A 15,452-nucleotide genomic window follows, 5' to 3' on the forward strand; every position below is an offset into this window, starting at 1 on the left:
TGAATTTTTATGTAAATTAGTTACTTTTATAGCCAGTAATACTTGGGATTAAAATTAAGTATTCTGTCCTAAAATGACCTCTTTAACAGGAGAAACATTACAGATTCTTTTGTTATCCACCTGCATGGTCAGAAACTTCTAATGATGGCTAAACACACCTGTGCTTTTATGGTTTTGCTGTGCTCTCTCCTTTTTGGCTCTGATGAGGTCAAGTATCTTAAACCATTCTCGATAGTTATAGTTAATAATTTTTAAAGACACTCCCTGTTATTACACTTCCTAAGACTCTCCTTCCTTTACTCCAGGTTCTGTTGGCGCAACCAACATGAACGAGCACAGCTCCCGCTCCCACGCCATCTTCACCATCACCATCGAGTGCAGCGAGAAAGGCGTCGACGGGAACATGCACGTCCGGATGGGCAAGCTCCACCTGGTGGACCTCGCTGTGAGTGACAGGGTGCTGCTGCCCAAAGGACAGCTCTTGTAACTTTTTTATTTTACAAGTGAATAAAAACCCAAATGAAAAGGGGTGGTTTACACGTAGAATATTTCAAACCCATACAAGAGTAGCTAGAACAGTTTGATGGTCCTCTGCATGACCACTCCCCGACTTCAACAATTGCCTGTGCGTGCCCATCCCGTGTCATCTCTGCCGTCCCCCACTTCCCTTCCTGTGTTGTTCTCAAGTGAACTCCAAATACTGTATCAGTTTTTTTACTGTTAAATTGCTCTGTTTTTAAGCTTTGGAAACCGTAGTCTATATTTTTAATTTTAGCTTTACTTCTGTTTATGTTTCTTGCTAGGGTTCAGAGAGACAAGCGAAAACTGGAGCCACGGGACAGCGCCTCAAGGAAGCCACAAAAATCAACCTCTCACTGTCCACCCTTGGAAACGTGATTTCTGCCTTGGTTGATGGAAAAAGCACTCACGTTCCTTATCGTAACTCTAAATTGACTCGTCTTCTTCAGGATTCCTTAGGAGGAAATTCAAAGACCATGATGGTAGGACTTAATTGATGATGTTGTAGTTATCCTCAGGGAAATGTAAGATTTCCTGTTTATCCCATAATTGACATGCATAACATTTTAAAAACTATCGATTAGTTCACTTTATCTAACCTGTGGGTATCCTTTTTCTAGCACACTAGGTGTGCTGGCCCACGTGATGCTGTTTGGAAACCGCGTGGTTACACTCTTTTTTTTAAGGATACCGAAGCAGAAGAATGCTTTAAAATTCTCTTTGATATCTTCGTAACAGCAGTAGTACTTCTAACTGTGTCAGGCATTAAAATGTTTTGTATTCCTCATTCAACAGTGTGCAAATATTGGGCCAGCAGATTACAATTATGACGAAACCATCAGCACACTGCGGTATGCCAATCGTGCTAAGAATATTAAAAATAAAGCTAGAATTAACGAAGATCCAAAGGATGCTTTGCTTCGTCAGTTTCAGAAAGAAATAGAAGAACTGAAAAAAAAGCTTGAAGAAGGTAACTTTTCCCCAAAATGTTGATCTTAATGTTGGCTGAAAATGTGTTGCTAATAAAAACTACCCATTAAAAAAATTTTTTTTACCTCTAACATTGATATTTAAAGGAATATTTCTGTTTGGTAACTGGATACATACTTCAGCATTTTCATATTCAGCTCAAGTAAAATTATATAATCCTTGTGTATGTGATTTAAAAACTATTTAAACACCCATCTTAATCCCAGCGACCTTTTGTAGATTTCATGTGACCACTTAGTAAATAATGAATTTTTGTTGTCTCTGTATAAAGAGCAAGTTCTACCACATATTTAGGTAACTATGACCAAAGGTCTCTGTGATAGAGATTCACTCTTGTTTGAAGTACAGAAAGCTATCACAGAATCATGGGCAAACCAAGTTTACTAGAAGTAAAAGTTTATTGCATAGCCTTGAAAATATGCTTTTATCCTTATATTTGAACTTGAGACCCTCTTTTGGAAATGCCTTTCTAAGACGATAATGTTAGAAGGTTACAAAGTTTGAAGATTTCATTCAAGAGGTTGAGAAACTTGCCCTCCATCACTAAGTGTGTGGCGACTCCCTTCGTGCTGAGAGCTGATCAGCACAGGGCTCCTGTGTGGACCAGGTTGGCACAGGGCCTTGGAGCTCGGGGAGACGGGTTGGACCAGACGTGGAAGCCAGAGACGCCAGCATCACAGATGTTTGGAGAAGGTGCTGGCTGATTCAGTAAACTTGAGTGCGGTTCTTGAGGAGAAGCAGGAGTGACTGGCCTGCCTCTGAGATCACGAAGTGTGTTTTAAATGTGACCATGTTTTAAATGTGACCACTAGGTGGTGTTTATAGTCGGTGTGTTTTCAAAATTTTAAATTTCTCAGATTTGTTGAGAGATGTTGAGTTCATAACTATATCTTGCTGACTTAATGTTTTCCATTTTTTATTGTAGTAAAATATATATAACATAGAGTTTACCATTTTAGCTGTTTTCAGTGTGTAGATCAGTGGCAGTAAGTTTGTTCGCATTGTTCTGCAACCGTCACCATCACCCATCTCCGAGTGGTTGAGTCACCCCAAGTGAAACTCTGAACCCCTTAAACACTGGCTGCCCAGCCCCCCCCCCCCCCCCCCCCCCCCCCCCCCCCNCCCCCCCCCCCCCCCCCCCCCCCCGCAGCCGCTGGCAGCCACAAGTTTACTTTCTTTGAATCTGACTGTTCTGGGGCCTCATGTGAGTACAACTGTGTGTATTTATTCTTTGGTGTCTGGTTTAGTTTATTTAGCACGATCGCCTTGGGGTTTATCCGTGTGGTAGCACATGTCAGGATTCCCTTCCTTTCTGAAGCTGGATAATGTTGTGTTGTGTGTGGGGACCACAGGTTCTTTGTCCGTTCACCCGCGTCCGTGGGCACTGGGGGAGCTTCTGCCTTTTGACTGTTCGGAATGATGCCGTCGGGCATGTGGGCATCGGGTGCCTCTTCGAGGCCCTGCTTTCAGTTTTTTTGTGTGGACACCGACGTGGAACTGCTCGATTGTATGGAAATGCCAACCTTGTTTTTAACACATTTCATTTTATTTTTGCTCCTAGGACATCTGTTTTTGGAGCACAATGAACAGAATTGATCATATACCTAATAAAAAGTAGGCAAAACATTAAAAGAATACTTTTAAAACTTTCTTTTGAAATACTTTTAGACTTATAGAAAACTTACAAATATATTAAGGGGAGTTTCTATATTACCATCACCCAGCTTCCCTTAACGTTCACATCTTATGTGAACTAATCTGCAGATTAATTTATCTGCAGATCTTATTTAAAATTTGTAGGCCACACCAAGTAAAATAGTTTTACTTAACTTTAAAATAGTCTTTGCTGTGAGGCTCTTACTTGAACCCCGGCGGTTCTCCTCCCGCGGTCCTTTCCTCTGTCGTGGATCTGGTCACGGTGCATCTTCCTCTGGGTCCCCTCCCGTCTGCAGCTGCTAAGGCTTGGTTCGTCTTTCCCAGTCTCGGCGCTTTTGAAGAGTGCTAGTCATGTATTTGTAGAAGGTTTCTCAGCTTGGCTTTGTTTGTAGTACTCTCATGATTATTCGTAAGGTTTCTCTACTATAAATCTATTTACTTCATTTTTTCCTTTGCGGTTAATACGTATCTTGTGTGGAGCTACTTGAGACTATACAGGGGCCGTTTCTCATCACACTTTGTCCCGCTGAGTATGGCACCGTCAAAGGCGCCTGCCCGGAGCAGCCGTCCTGTGGCACTCACTCATTGGCGACTTGCTCTCTCCACCGTTCCCTCTGATGTTTAGTGTTTGGAATTCTATTGTATGGCAGAGCAGTCCCTCCTCCCCACGTATTTATCCAGTTGTTTACGTGTGTCAGTGTGGACTCGTGGCTGTTTGTGGTTCGTGATACAGTATTACTTATCTGACTGCTCAGACCGCTTCAGCGTTGGTCACCAGGAGCTCCTGCCCTTTCCGCGCACTCCCACGAGATTTTTGTTCATTTAGCACTCGTGCTCCGGCACCACAGAGGTTTTGGGCTTATCTCGTGTTTTCTCTCCCCCAGCCTTCAAATCAGCGGTTCTCCGGGGTTCCTGTCACTGGAGAATGGTATTTAGAAACCAAGATTTGGGCACGAGGTGTGCACATTGCTACCAGGGGTGTCATTGTTTCCAGGCCTAAAGAACAACATATGTCTTTATGAATCCCTTGTCCCAGGACTCTGTGATTTCTTTCCATTCTTGATTTACAGGTTCGAATATTACCTTGTCGTGATTAGTGTGCATTCTGTTTTTCTCTCAATTACTTTTGTTTCCTTAGACACTTGATATACGGACAGTGGTATTTTTAAATAACTTCTTTGAAGGAAATAGAGTATAGACCTTAATTAATATTAGTTTCATTATTCCCTTTTATTTGCTTTTTAGTTTTTAAGTTAACATAATCTCTGTACAAATAAGTCTTTCTTTTGAAATATTTGTTGTGATGTAGTCCCGAAAGTGGGATCACTATATTAGATGACAGTTTTATGGCTCTTAAAAAATGCACAGGTTGAATGAATTATTTAATATCTTAAACAAAAAACTGAGGAGAAAATGGTCCTCAAAAGTGATCATACTTTTAAAAGACTGAAATAGCTCTAACATGTAATCTTTGTATGTACTTAGAACTATACTTTATTATCTGAAATTTTAAATGGATTAGAATTCAGCTTCTCTTTAGGAAATTTAAAAATAAAACTCTGTACATCATGTCTGTTTCTGAGGTTAGCATACCTGGTATACTGTCAAGGAATTTTAATGCAAGGTTTGTTTAGGGCAATGAAAACTTAATGAAGGAAGTTGATCCAGGAATTTTCTAAATAGCCAATGGCCTGGTACAGAGTAAAAGTCATTGTATTAAATTTCTGTCAAGGGGAAGAAATATCAGGCTCTGACATCAGTGGGTCAGAAGAGGATGACGATGAAGAGGGTGAGCTTGGAGAAGATGGAGAGAAAAGGAAAAAAAGAAGGGGTAAGTTCATTTTAGTTCTAGAAATCACCTGGGATTGCTGCTTAATGATGGTTTAACATCCCCAAGGAAGCTGAGTGCATGCCTTTTCTTTACCGTTTGTAGTTGCAGTAGCAGCTCAGAAGAAGTATGACATGTACCTGGTTGGCTTTGCATTATTTTTCTGCTATACTGATCTGTTTATAGCTGAATTAGAATACTGTATGTTCTTTTTTTAGAATTGTAAGCCAGTGATAGTGGATATACCATTTTAAAATGTCATGTAGATTTTTTATTTTATTTGGGGAGTTTTAGCTGTGTTAAGAACCTACATTTAGGAAATTAGGATAATGTGGAGTTTTTCTCAAGCTCAATTAGGCTTTAGAAGTCATTGAATTTTTAAATAAGTTTGTATAAGGATTCTATATTTTAGTTTAATTTTCTTCATTATAAAATATGCTTTCATGTTCACCCTGTTATGTGCCATTTGCTGCAAAGTATGATTTAAGCCTTAATTTATTGTGATAAAGATACATGTAAAAGAGAGAAATATTGTAATGGCCTGCATTTCCAATCTTTTACGGTAAATATTTATTCATTTATTTCAGAACTCTCTTCCATTAACATGGATCATTGTTTTCAAGCTGGTGCATATTTCGCTTGTCTTGTTAAAATGATCTTAGTCAGGGCAAGATCTTCCAGCGGACATCTCTTGCCGTAGCCTCGCTGACTGTCGCCCCCCCTTCAGGGAGCTGGGGGTCATTGAAGGAAATTGAGCATTGAAATAAAAATGATCTTATGACAATAAACCCATCGCTGCTCAATCAGGGCTTGCACATTTACAAACTATAAAGATTTTATAACTTCAAAAGATAGGAAAAGCGTGATTTAGATTAGGAGTTGGCAAAATGTAGTGTGCTGTTTTTGTAAATTAAATTTTATTGAACATCCATGCTTATTTGTTTATGTGTGATGTGTGGCTGGTTGCTTCACATGAAGTGGTATGGCTCACAAAACCTAAACACTTATTTTTTTAATCCTCACCCAAAAATCTGTTTATTGAATTTTTAGAGAAAGGAAGGGAGAAGGAGAGCAAGAAACACTGATGCGAGAGAGAAACATGGATCGGTTGCCTCCTGTCAACTCCCTGACTAGGAATTGAACCCATAACCTAGGTATGTGCCCTGACCAGGAATCAAACCTGCAACCTTTTGGTGCACAGGATGACGCTCCAACCAACTGAGCCACCTGGCTAGGGTCCTAACCGATTATTATCTGTACCTTTACAGAAAATGTTTGCCAAACCCTGATTTAAAGAATTGGTTTTGTGTTCATACCTATTTTTCACAGAGTAAACTATTCAAAGCTAAAGCAGGTAATAGATATATTAAAAATAAAATTTTAAATAGCAAACAATGCTATTTTGTATGTTAAAATATTTAATAGTAAAATACCTTTCTTTCAGGCTTAGGAATTTTAAAATGTTCAGTGAGCTTTTTAAAATTTTGCCGTGGAACCTTAAAACACACATAATCATTTCTGATAGTGTGATGTTTTAGATGAACAAGTGAAACTGGAGACAGACCAACCTGTCTGTGATAAAGGGCTGTCTGTTTCATCATTTTTGTAATTGCAATTGTGCATGACTTCAGGTCTTAAAACTCCAGTTCCTTTAACTTATCAGCCTAAGTAGCTTAAGTAGACTTAAATGTCACCAAATGACCTACCGATTTTTGAGTCTTGTCATGCCAACCCTCTGAACCTGTGTTTGAGGTGGACAGTGGCGTCTGCCCACAGCTGGCACTTACAGGAACCCCAGTGTCTAGTTCCCTGCATGGCTTCGCCAGTAGGGAGCTTGGGCTAGGCCATGGAGGCTGGCTTTAAGGGCAAGTAAGTTTTGGTTCTGTAATACACAGCCTGATTGTCCATTAAAATTCTCTCTCTGGAACTGAATTTTTTCTCTGTGTATGTGCTCCTTTTCTTGTTTCCTTTTCCTTCGGTTCTCTGTGGGCTCATTTCTTTGTCTTCCAGGCAGTAGCAGCAGCAGTAGTTCAGACTCCACATGTTCTGTCATAGAGAAACCTCTGGATAAGTTCTTGCCTAGTGAGTGGTAGCTCTTAAGTTCTCTAACAGAGCTTCGGCTTCTCCGTAACCCATGGGCTTCACTTGGGAAATGCCACACTGCTCCCTGTCATGACTCAAAGAATACGTGCTGGACTTCCCGGTAGAACAAAGCATGCGATGATCCCCTCACCCCCTCATTGCTTCCAGTAATCCATGGTCGTTGAACATGTGTTTAAGCTTATGCTCGAGACAATGGAAGAGAGATTCACGCTTTTGCAATTGGGATAATGTAAAGAGAGCTAGTAAGCTGTATAAAAAATACCTCTGATGGTTCCTTTTCATATTTCATGGCAAATTGCTAATCCTAGTCAGCATAAGGGACATGCAGTAACAAATCCTGAATTTCTAAATGCCCAGATTCTGTGGGGACGTGCACCAGAGCCCACTGGGACACGTCCTCCAGGTGGGGAGGGTTAGGCTTTGGCGTCCTGGTCTCAGGGCAGCTGAAGAGCCAGAGCTCCCAGATCAAGGAAATGTAGTTTTGAAGCAAGTGATGATAACTTGAATAGTATTTTATATCAAATGGCCATTTATCCCTTCTTCCAAATTACCCGATTGACTTTAAGGAATTTTCTAATGTATGATTGGAGGATTCACATCCACAAGAAATTGTTTATGCAGGATCCAGCAACTTATTTCAAACCTGAAGACTTTCCTTAAACCTTAATTAAATTGAAAAGTATTATTTCTATTTTATCTTCAGAAGAAAGGGGAATTGATGCTTTCTTGTGCTAGCTTGCAGCTTACTGTCTTTTCAAACATTATCTATATACTTACCTTTCAAAACTAATAGCAAAAACATTGGTCATTGTTTTTATGTTTTGGGCTTTCTAGAGGGAGAATTCCAAGAATATTAGGAATTGTATTCTTTATTGAAAATTCTTAAATTTTACCAAAACAATTAATTTCAGAGGATAATATAAAATGCATGACGTTGCTTTAGAAACTATATAGAGGTATGATTTTGTATTATAAACTATAAAATACAACAAAACATCTGAGTGGGAGGGACTATAATGTAATTTCTTGCTTTAAAACTTACCTAACCCTTAAAGACCACTTATAGGGAAGTACGTTATGAAATGAGCTGCGCTCTGTTCAGCTCACGCTGTCTTAGTTACAGTTTGTGCACCGAGCGCACGGCCGCCAGCTCTTCTCCCTGGGACGTGGGTGCTGGTGGAGTGCGGAGACAGCCGTCCCGGCGGGTGGTTGCTGTGCGTGGCTTGCACACACCTTCCCTTTAAAAAATATGAATGGCCTTTTTATTTAGGTGTTCTTTGCTTGAATCGTCAGTTGACTATTTACTCCTATAGAGTCATTACTGTAATTCTCCTTAACAACCTACTAAGAGATTGAATGCAAGTTTGTTATCATACAGGTGTGCTTCACTTTATGCAGTAAATGTGGGCTCCTTTTTTTCCCCTGAAAAACTGCCTTTAAATCAAGCTGGAAAATGAAATGTATGGGGAGAGCTTGCTTTCTAAAAAGAATTCTTCATTAAATCCTTTCGTTAACCAATCAGTGCAAATTGCCACAATCCAAGTTTGGGTTGAGATTTTTGAGTTGGGTGTTCTTCGAGGGAGGCGCACCTGTCACAGATCCTTACAGTGGGAGAACATTGAATTGGGAAATTTTAAAAACGCACAATGTGAATTTTGCTGCCTTTAACTTACTAATTTTTAAGAGTTGGCTTAATGTTCTGTTTTGCTCGTTTTGAATACTTCCCGGGTCTTAGCAGTTTCCCAATTCCGTGTTTGCCGTCCTCACGCCCACACGGTGCGGCGCCGTGGTATTCGCAGTGTGGGAGTGGTGGGGGCTCCTGAGACTTATTTGAACTGTAATCTTAGACTAAGTTAATCTTCCTATTATCTGTGCTTAAATTACATCTCCAGTTGTGTTGAATATGCTTTTCTTTTTTACATTTCAGTTTTGATAATGATTTGATTATTTCTATGCTTATACTGTAAAATAAATGCTGTTATACAATTTTCTTTGTTTTACACAAGAAATAACGTTGTTCTGTTTTCCCTCCTCGTCTCTGTGCATGTGCCTCTGTCTGCGACTCGCTCGCTGCTTCACACTGAAAGACCAAGCAGGTTGGTGTGATTGATTTGCAGTCCACAGGGTGCACTTATTTAAACTATGAAGGACTTTGTCATTTAATTATATTATATTTTTTAAAAATTAATACTTTTTTACAAGGTAAGTATCTATCTTTCGTATTTTAAAAAATCCTTCAACATCAACTTTAAAAAAAAGCTTCCTTTTTCCCAAATCTTGAAAAAAAATTTATTTCAGTTTTTATTCAGGAATATATTAGGAACATTCTTATTCCAAAATGACCCTTTTAGGGAACAGTTCAGAAGTATTAAATTGACAGCGACAGACACACAGGATGTGCTAGACCTAATTAACAACACAGACAAAAATACGTGTATCATCAGAACTAGCTGGCATGATCTTTTTTCCTCAATCCTTAAAGACCCATTAAGCCAAATTTTGGAAATACAAATAGAAATGATTTCACAGTCAAGCATTTTTTTCCTTTTTGTTTAAAGTGAGGAATCAGGTGCCTGGTTACCTGCACCTGAGGGTGCTCGTGCCGTGCAGGGAAGGGAAGCCGGTCAGCGCTCCTGAGACCCTTCTTCTAGCTCCCGCGCCGAGTCGCCTTCGCTCTGCACCGAGCACGTGGCGCAGGGCGGTGAGAAGCATCGCCGCTCCTGCTGGGCTGCATTACATACACCGTGACGCCAACACTTAAAAAAAAATACTTATCTGGAAATCTGTGCTGAATTCTATCGTGCAGCATTAGAAGAAGCATTTTTTTGGTTGGTTAGTTTTGCTGATTAAGACTTAAAAAATGGGGAGAAAATGCAGACAACTGTAATTGAACAACAATAAAATAATTTAAATTAAAAAACAATTTTTCAAAAATTGGTGCAAAAGTGACTTTTAGTGATCTCACGTTTTTAAGTGCCTGGTTAAGAAAGTTGCTACATATTTATATTTGGCTTAAATATTTTGGGGGGAGAGATAACAACATGATACTGAAATATAAGACTTTTGAAATTGAACCTTGCTATACATGCATGGTCATTAAAAAAATTTTGTTTTTGTTTTTTTTTGTGGGGGGGGTGGGGGAAGAGGGAGAAAGAGAGGGAGAGAAATATTGATGTATGAAGGAAACATTGATCGGTTGCCTCTCACATGCCCTGAACTGAGGGCCTGGCCCACAACCCGGGAACGTGCCCTGACCAGGAATCAAACTGTTTCGGTTTGCCGGATGATGCCCGGCCTCTGAGCCACAGGAATCAGGGCTGCGTGGTCATTTTTAAGAAAATGTTACAAGAGTACAATAAGATCTTTGTTGCTAAATCATCAGTTTGAAAATATTACCTAAATTTTTTAAAATAAATACTGTAATTTACGCATAGTAGTAATTCATCAATAGACATGCTTTTGTGTTTCTACATACAAATTTTTTTTTACTACCTCTTAATGGGTCACTGTTAACAAAATACTTAGAAGCCTAAGCAATTAGTGTACTTAGATTGATCAGGTCATTTCCTCTATACAATTAGTATCCGTGTTTTCACACAATTTTTTTGTCCTAATATATTGCCTTAAAAAAAATTGTAATCCTGAGGTGGAAAGGAAGCTATAATTTATTATGCATGCCCTTACTTTCCCCCTTCAAATTTCTAAGAAATAGTGTTGCCAGTGGGCACGTCTTCATCTTTTAATAGTGTAATTCAGAACCTTCAATACAGGTGACAGAGAGGCCAACAGAGTCAGGTCTTTTGGAATGCAAAGAATCACACCACACCAGAGCATGAGTTTGGATCAGTGCTTTTATTTACTCCTTTTGTTTAACTTATTTTCTTCATGGCTTAAGTTTGCTTTGGACTTATATTTCTGTAGAAATGAAAGGTACTATATTTTAAACCTTGGGTTTTTAAACATAATTTTATCCTAAAGAATGAAAGCCTATGCATGATTCTTTGTCTCGTGGTTCCCGAAAGAATATATTCAGATGTATATAGTTGTATATCTTATCATTATTTTTCAGTTTTCTTTCCTTATTAGCAGGAGGGGTTAGCTTTTGGGTGGGGGTGTTAATGATTTATAGAGTCTTCTGGCTCACACTCTCCTGTGGTCCTTCGAGAAGGAAGTTAAGAAATACAGAAAGCTCTCAGGAGAGCCTCAGACCAATTCTACGAAAAGTTTGTTGTTTTTCTGAAGGAAAGTATGTTTCAAAGAAATTGTGTTACCAGAAATGAATGATCTTTGATTCAGTTTCGTAACCGGCTTAATATGCTAGTTTTTGTTTTCTTCTTTTGATTTTTCACTAATTTCATGACTTGGAAGTTTAGTCAATAAACTTTTATTGAATACTGTTTATAACAATGTAACACTTTTATTTATACTGTTACTATAAAAACCACTCTACTTACTAGACATTATGATCAAAACAATCAATTGGAAGCCGTACTTCCAGCTTGATTATTTTGTAGTATTTCTACTTACATTGGACACTTGTCCTATTTAATCTGATGTAGAGAGACTTAGAGTCCTGCATTTGCCATATTGAGTTATTTTACTTTTTTATTTAAAATATATCATGACAGCTCAACAACTGTAAAACTTCAATTACTGTGTAACTGTTATATAATTAGTACAGAACTTTTCCTTTAAAAGTATACTGTGAAATAAAATAATTTCCAGTAATTTTATTAAACAAAAATTTTATAAACACTCTGAAGAGATATATTAAAAACTAGCTATAAGTTCTGACTGATATTTTTATCTGTTCATTTTATATTTATATTTATATGTGATTTTTACTTATTCACTTATTTCAATAAATTTTGAGGAGGTATTTGGAGAAACCACTTGATGTTTGTACCTGGTTATCAGAAAGAAGTAACTACATAGTCATGTGGCTTTTTTGACTATGTTATTTGGAGATGCACAGATCTGTGGGGGGTTTTTGGTTTTGTTTTGGGTTGTTTTCTTTCTGGCTTTACTGTTCGTTTTTCCATGTCTTTTTCTCCTGCTTGTCTGATTTGCTTCTCTTCTGCTTACATTTGTCCCTGCGTAGTTGGAAAAGTTTGAATCTAGCCATTAGTTTAAAAGTTCTTCTAGGAACACAAGGTATTTATTTGATTTCCTTAAAATGTTAACATTGGATCTGACATTGTGGAGGCTTGTATCGCTCATAGAAATGGGGAGACTCTGGGAGTGTGGAGCCCTGACTCTAAAGTGATTGTTGTCGTTAAATGACTCAAATAGGTAAAAAGAAAGTTTCCCCAGATAAGATGGTTGAAATGCAAGCAAAGATTGACGAAGAGAGGAAAGCACTTGAGACAAAGCTCGACATGGAAGAGGAAGAAAGAAACAAGGCTAGAGCCGAACTAGAGAAACGGGAGAAAGACCTTCTTAAGGCCCAGTGCGTATCACCGGGTCGGTGTGGGTTCGCAGTGTGGGTTTCTGGGTGTGTGGACGAGAAAGTTGACTTGTGATTGAGTCTTGGTTTTTGCTTCCAGAGAAGCTACTTTTGCATAGAAGGTTTCATTTTATATGTTGTCTTTCTGAATATTACATCTGTCTTGGTTTGTTCCTCTCTATATGAGAAAAAAACATCAGTGAATTTGAATTAGTTATAGATCAAATCATAAATTAATGAACTCAGTCATATTATTCGACAGAGGTGTTACCTAATTATATTCCTATTTTGAAATTTTTCATCCAAGTTCTTATCAGATTTTGTTAAGTGCTTTTGGTAGAATAGTAGATAATCAATGATTATAGAGTATTTTCATTTCAATCAACAGACAAGAGCATCAGTCTTTGCTAGAGAAATTATCTGCGCTGGAGAAGAAGGTAATTGTCGGTGGTGTTGATTTGCTGGCAAAAGCTGAGGAACAAGAAAAACTTCTTGAAGAATCTAACATGGAACTGGAAGAAAGGAGAAAGAGAGCAGAGCAGCTTCGCAGGGAACTGGAGGAAAAAGAGGTAATGCGACTTTCTGGTTTGGATTGATACTTCGCCTAAGGGATTTAACTTTTCTGGGGAAAAGCTAAATGTCTATAGTTTTAATATTATTTTAAAGCAGATCTATGGGTTGCTTTTTAAAAAATATATATTTTATTGATTATGTTATTACAGTTGTCCCATTTCCCCCCCTTCATTCCCCTCCAACCTGTACACCCCCTTCCACCCACATTCCCCCCACTTTAGTTCATGTCCATGTGTCTTAAGTTCTTTAACTTTTACATTTCCCACACTATTCTTGCCCTCCCCCTGTCTTTTTTTCTGCCTGCCATCTATGCTACTTATTCTCTGTACCTTCCCCCTCCCCTTCTCCTCCCACTCCCCTGTTGATAACCCTCAAAGTGATCTCCATTTCTGTGGTTCTGTTCCTATTCTAGTTGTTTGCTTAGTTTGTTTCTGTTTTAGGTGTGGTTGGTAGTAATTGTGAGTTTGCTGTCATTTTACTGTTCATATTTTTTATCTTCTTTTTCTTAGATAAGTCCCTTTAACATTTCATATAATAAGGGCTTGGTGATGATGAACTCCTTGAACTTGACCTTATCTGGGAAACACTTTATCTGTCCTTCCATTCTAAATGAAAGCTTTGCTGGATAAAGCAATCTTGGATGTATGTCCTTGGCTTTCATGACTTGGAATACTTCTTTCCAGCTCCTTCTTGCCTGGAAGGTCTCTTATGAGAAATCCGCTGACTGTCTGATGGGCACTCCTTTGTAGGTGACTGTCTGTCGTCCCCTTATCTCTTGCTGCTTCTAGGATTCTCTCCTTCATTTTAGTCTTGGCTAATGTAATTATGATGTGCCTCGGTGTATTCCTCTTTGGGTTCACCTTCTTTGGGACTCTCTGAGCTTCCTGGATTTCCTGGAAGTCTATTTCCTTTGCCAGATTGGGGAAGTTCTCCTTTATAATTTGTTCAAATAAGTTTTCCACTCATGACTGTTCCTCTTCCCCTTCTGGTACCCCTATAATCTGGATGTTGGAACGTTTAAAGATGCCCTGGAGGTTCCTAAGCCTCTCCTCATTTTTTTGAATTCTCATTACTTCATTCCGTTCTGGTAGGATATTTTGTTCTTCCTTCTGGTCCACTCCATTGATTTGAGTCCCAGTTTCCTTTCCATCGCTATTGGTTTCCTGGACATCTCCCTTCATTTCAATTAGTTTAACCTTCATATGTTCCTCTAATTTGTGACTATAATCAACCAGTTCTGTGAGCAGTCCTGATCACCAGTGTCTTGAACTGTGCATGTGATAGGTTGGCTATCTCTTTGTCACTTAGAAGTATTGGCTCTGGGGCTTTGAGCTGTTCTTCTGCTTGAACCATAATGTTTTGGTCTGTTTGCACATGTTACGTATGAGCGGCGGAGCCTTAGGTGTTCACCAGGGCGGGGCGACCCAGTGGCTGGGTTGTGACGCTGTATGTGGGGGCAGGGTCAGAGAGGGAACAATGACACTTTGCTCCTCTCTCTGTTGCACCTCAGTCCCTTCTGTCGCTTCCCCTGAGCAAATCGGGCCTTTCTGATGCTGATTCCCAGGTGGGTGGGCTTTTGTGTGTTCTAGGACCCTGTGGGTCTCTCCAACAAACTCTTCTGTGAGGCTGGGGGTCTCTCCCTGCACCTCAACCCCCACAGGTGTTTTCAGTCGGTGTTTTGAGGCTTTATTTCCTGGCGCTGGGACCCTGGGTTGTGCGGTCTGTCTCGCCCCCAGTTACTGCATGCGAGTGTGGGGCTGCTTCCCAGTCAGCCAGCCGCCTTGCGCACGGTGCCCCGCTTCTTAATCACAGCCTCACTGGGTCTACCGGTTGCCACCCCAGGCTCGGGGTATTGTGTGCCTANACCTCAACCCCCACAGGTGTTTTCAGTCGGTGTTTTGAGGCTTTATTTCCTGGCGCTGGGACCCTGGGTTGTGCGGTCTGTCTCGCCCCCAGTTACTGCATGCGAGTGTGGGGCTGCTTCCCAGTCAGCCAGCCGCCTTGCGCACGGTGCCCCGCTTCTCAATCACCGCCTCACTGGGTCTACCGGTTGCCACCCCAGGCTCAGGGTCTTGTGTGCCTAGTGTCACCGCTTCCTGTGCCTCGACCCCTCTCCACTCAGTTGCCTGACTCTGCCCCACCTGCTGGTCTGGATGAATGTGTCTATTTCAGCTTTTTGGTTTTCTGACTTCCATACAGTTCAATTTTCTCTCAGTTTGGGTTGTTATTTTGTTTCTAAATTGTTGTTGTCCTTATTTTGGTTGTTCGAGGAGGCACAGAGTGTCTGCCTACGCCTCCATCTTGGCTGGAAGTCCTAAACATTTATATTATTTGTTA

General features: G+C 39.8%; 1 protein-coding gene across 3 annotated transcripts in view; it reads left to right on the top strand.

The window, feature by feature from the left end:
* The window catches only part of KIF3A (kinesin family member 3A), a 41,737-nt gene that overhangs the window by 20,073 nt on the left and 6,212 nt on the right, over positions 1–15,452 (top strand). Inside the window, exons 6-13 of one of the 3 annotated variants that reach the window (XM_037050491.1) lie at positions 306–445; positions 804–1,001; positions 1,315–1,489; positions 4,898–4,996; positions 7,004–7,075; positions 9,184–9,192; positions 12,389–12,545; positions 12,931–13,111. In XM_037050491.1, the coding sequence (XP_036906386.1) occupies positions 306–445; positions 804–1,001; positions 1,315–1,489; positions 4,898–4,996; positions 7,004–7,075; positions 9,184–9,192; positions 12,389–12,545; positions 12,931–13,111 (1,031 nt within the window). The remainder of the gene's footprint in view (positions 1–305; positions 446–803; positions 1,002–1,314; positions 1,490–4,897; positions 4,997–7,003; positions 7,076–9,183; positions 9,193–12,388; positions 12,546–12,930; positions 13,112–15,452) is intronic. The other 2 variants (XM_037050492.1, XM_037050493.1) reach the window with 2 other exon arrangements.

The sequence above is a fragment of the Sturnira hondurensis genome, unplaced genomic scaffold, assembly GCF_014824575.4.
Source record: "Sturnira hondurensis isolate 20B ecotype Veracruz unplaced genomic scaffold, ASM1482457v3 Scaffold0006805, whole genome shotgun sequence".
NCBI classification, from domain to species: domain Eukaryota; kingdom Metazoa; phylum Chordata; class Mammalia; order Chiroptera; family Phyllostomidae; genus Sturnira; species Sturnira hondurensis.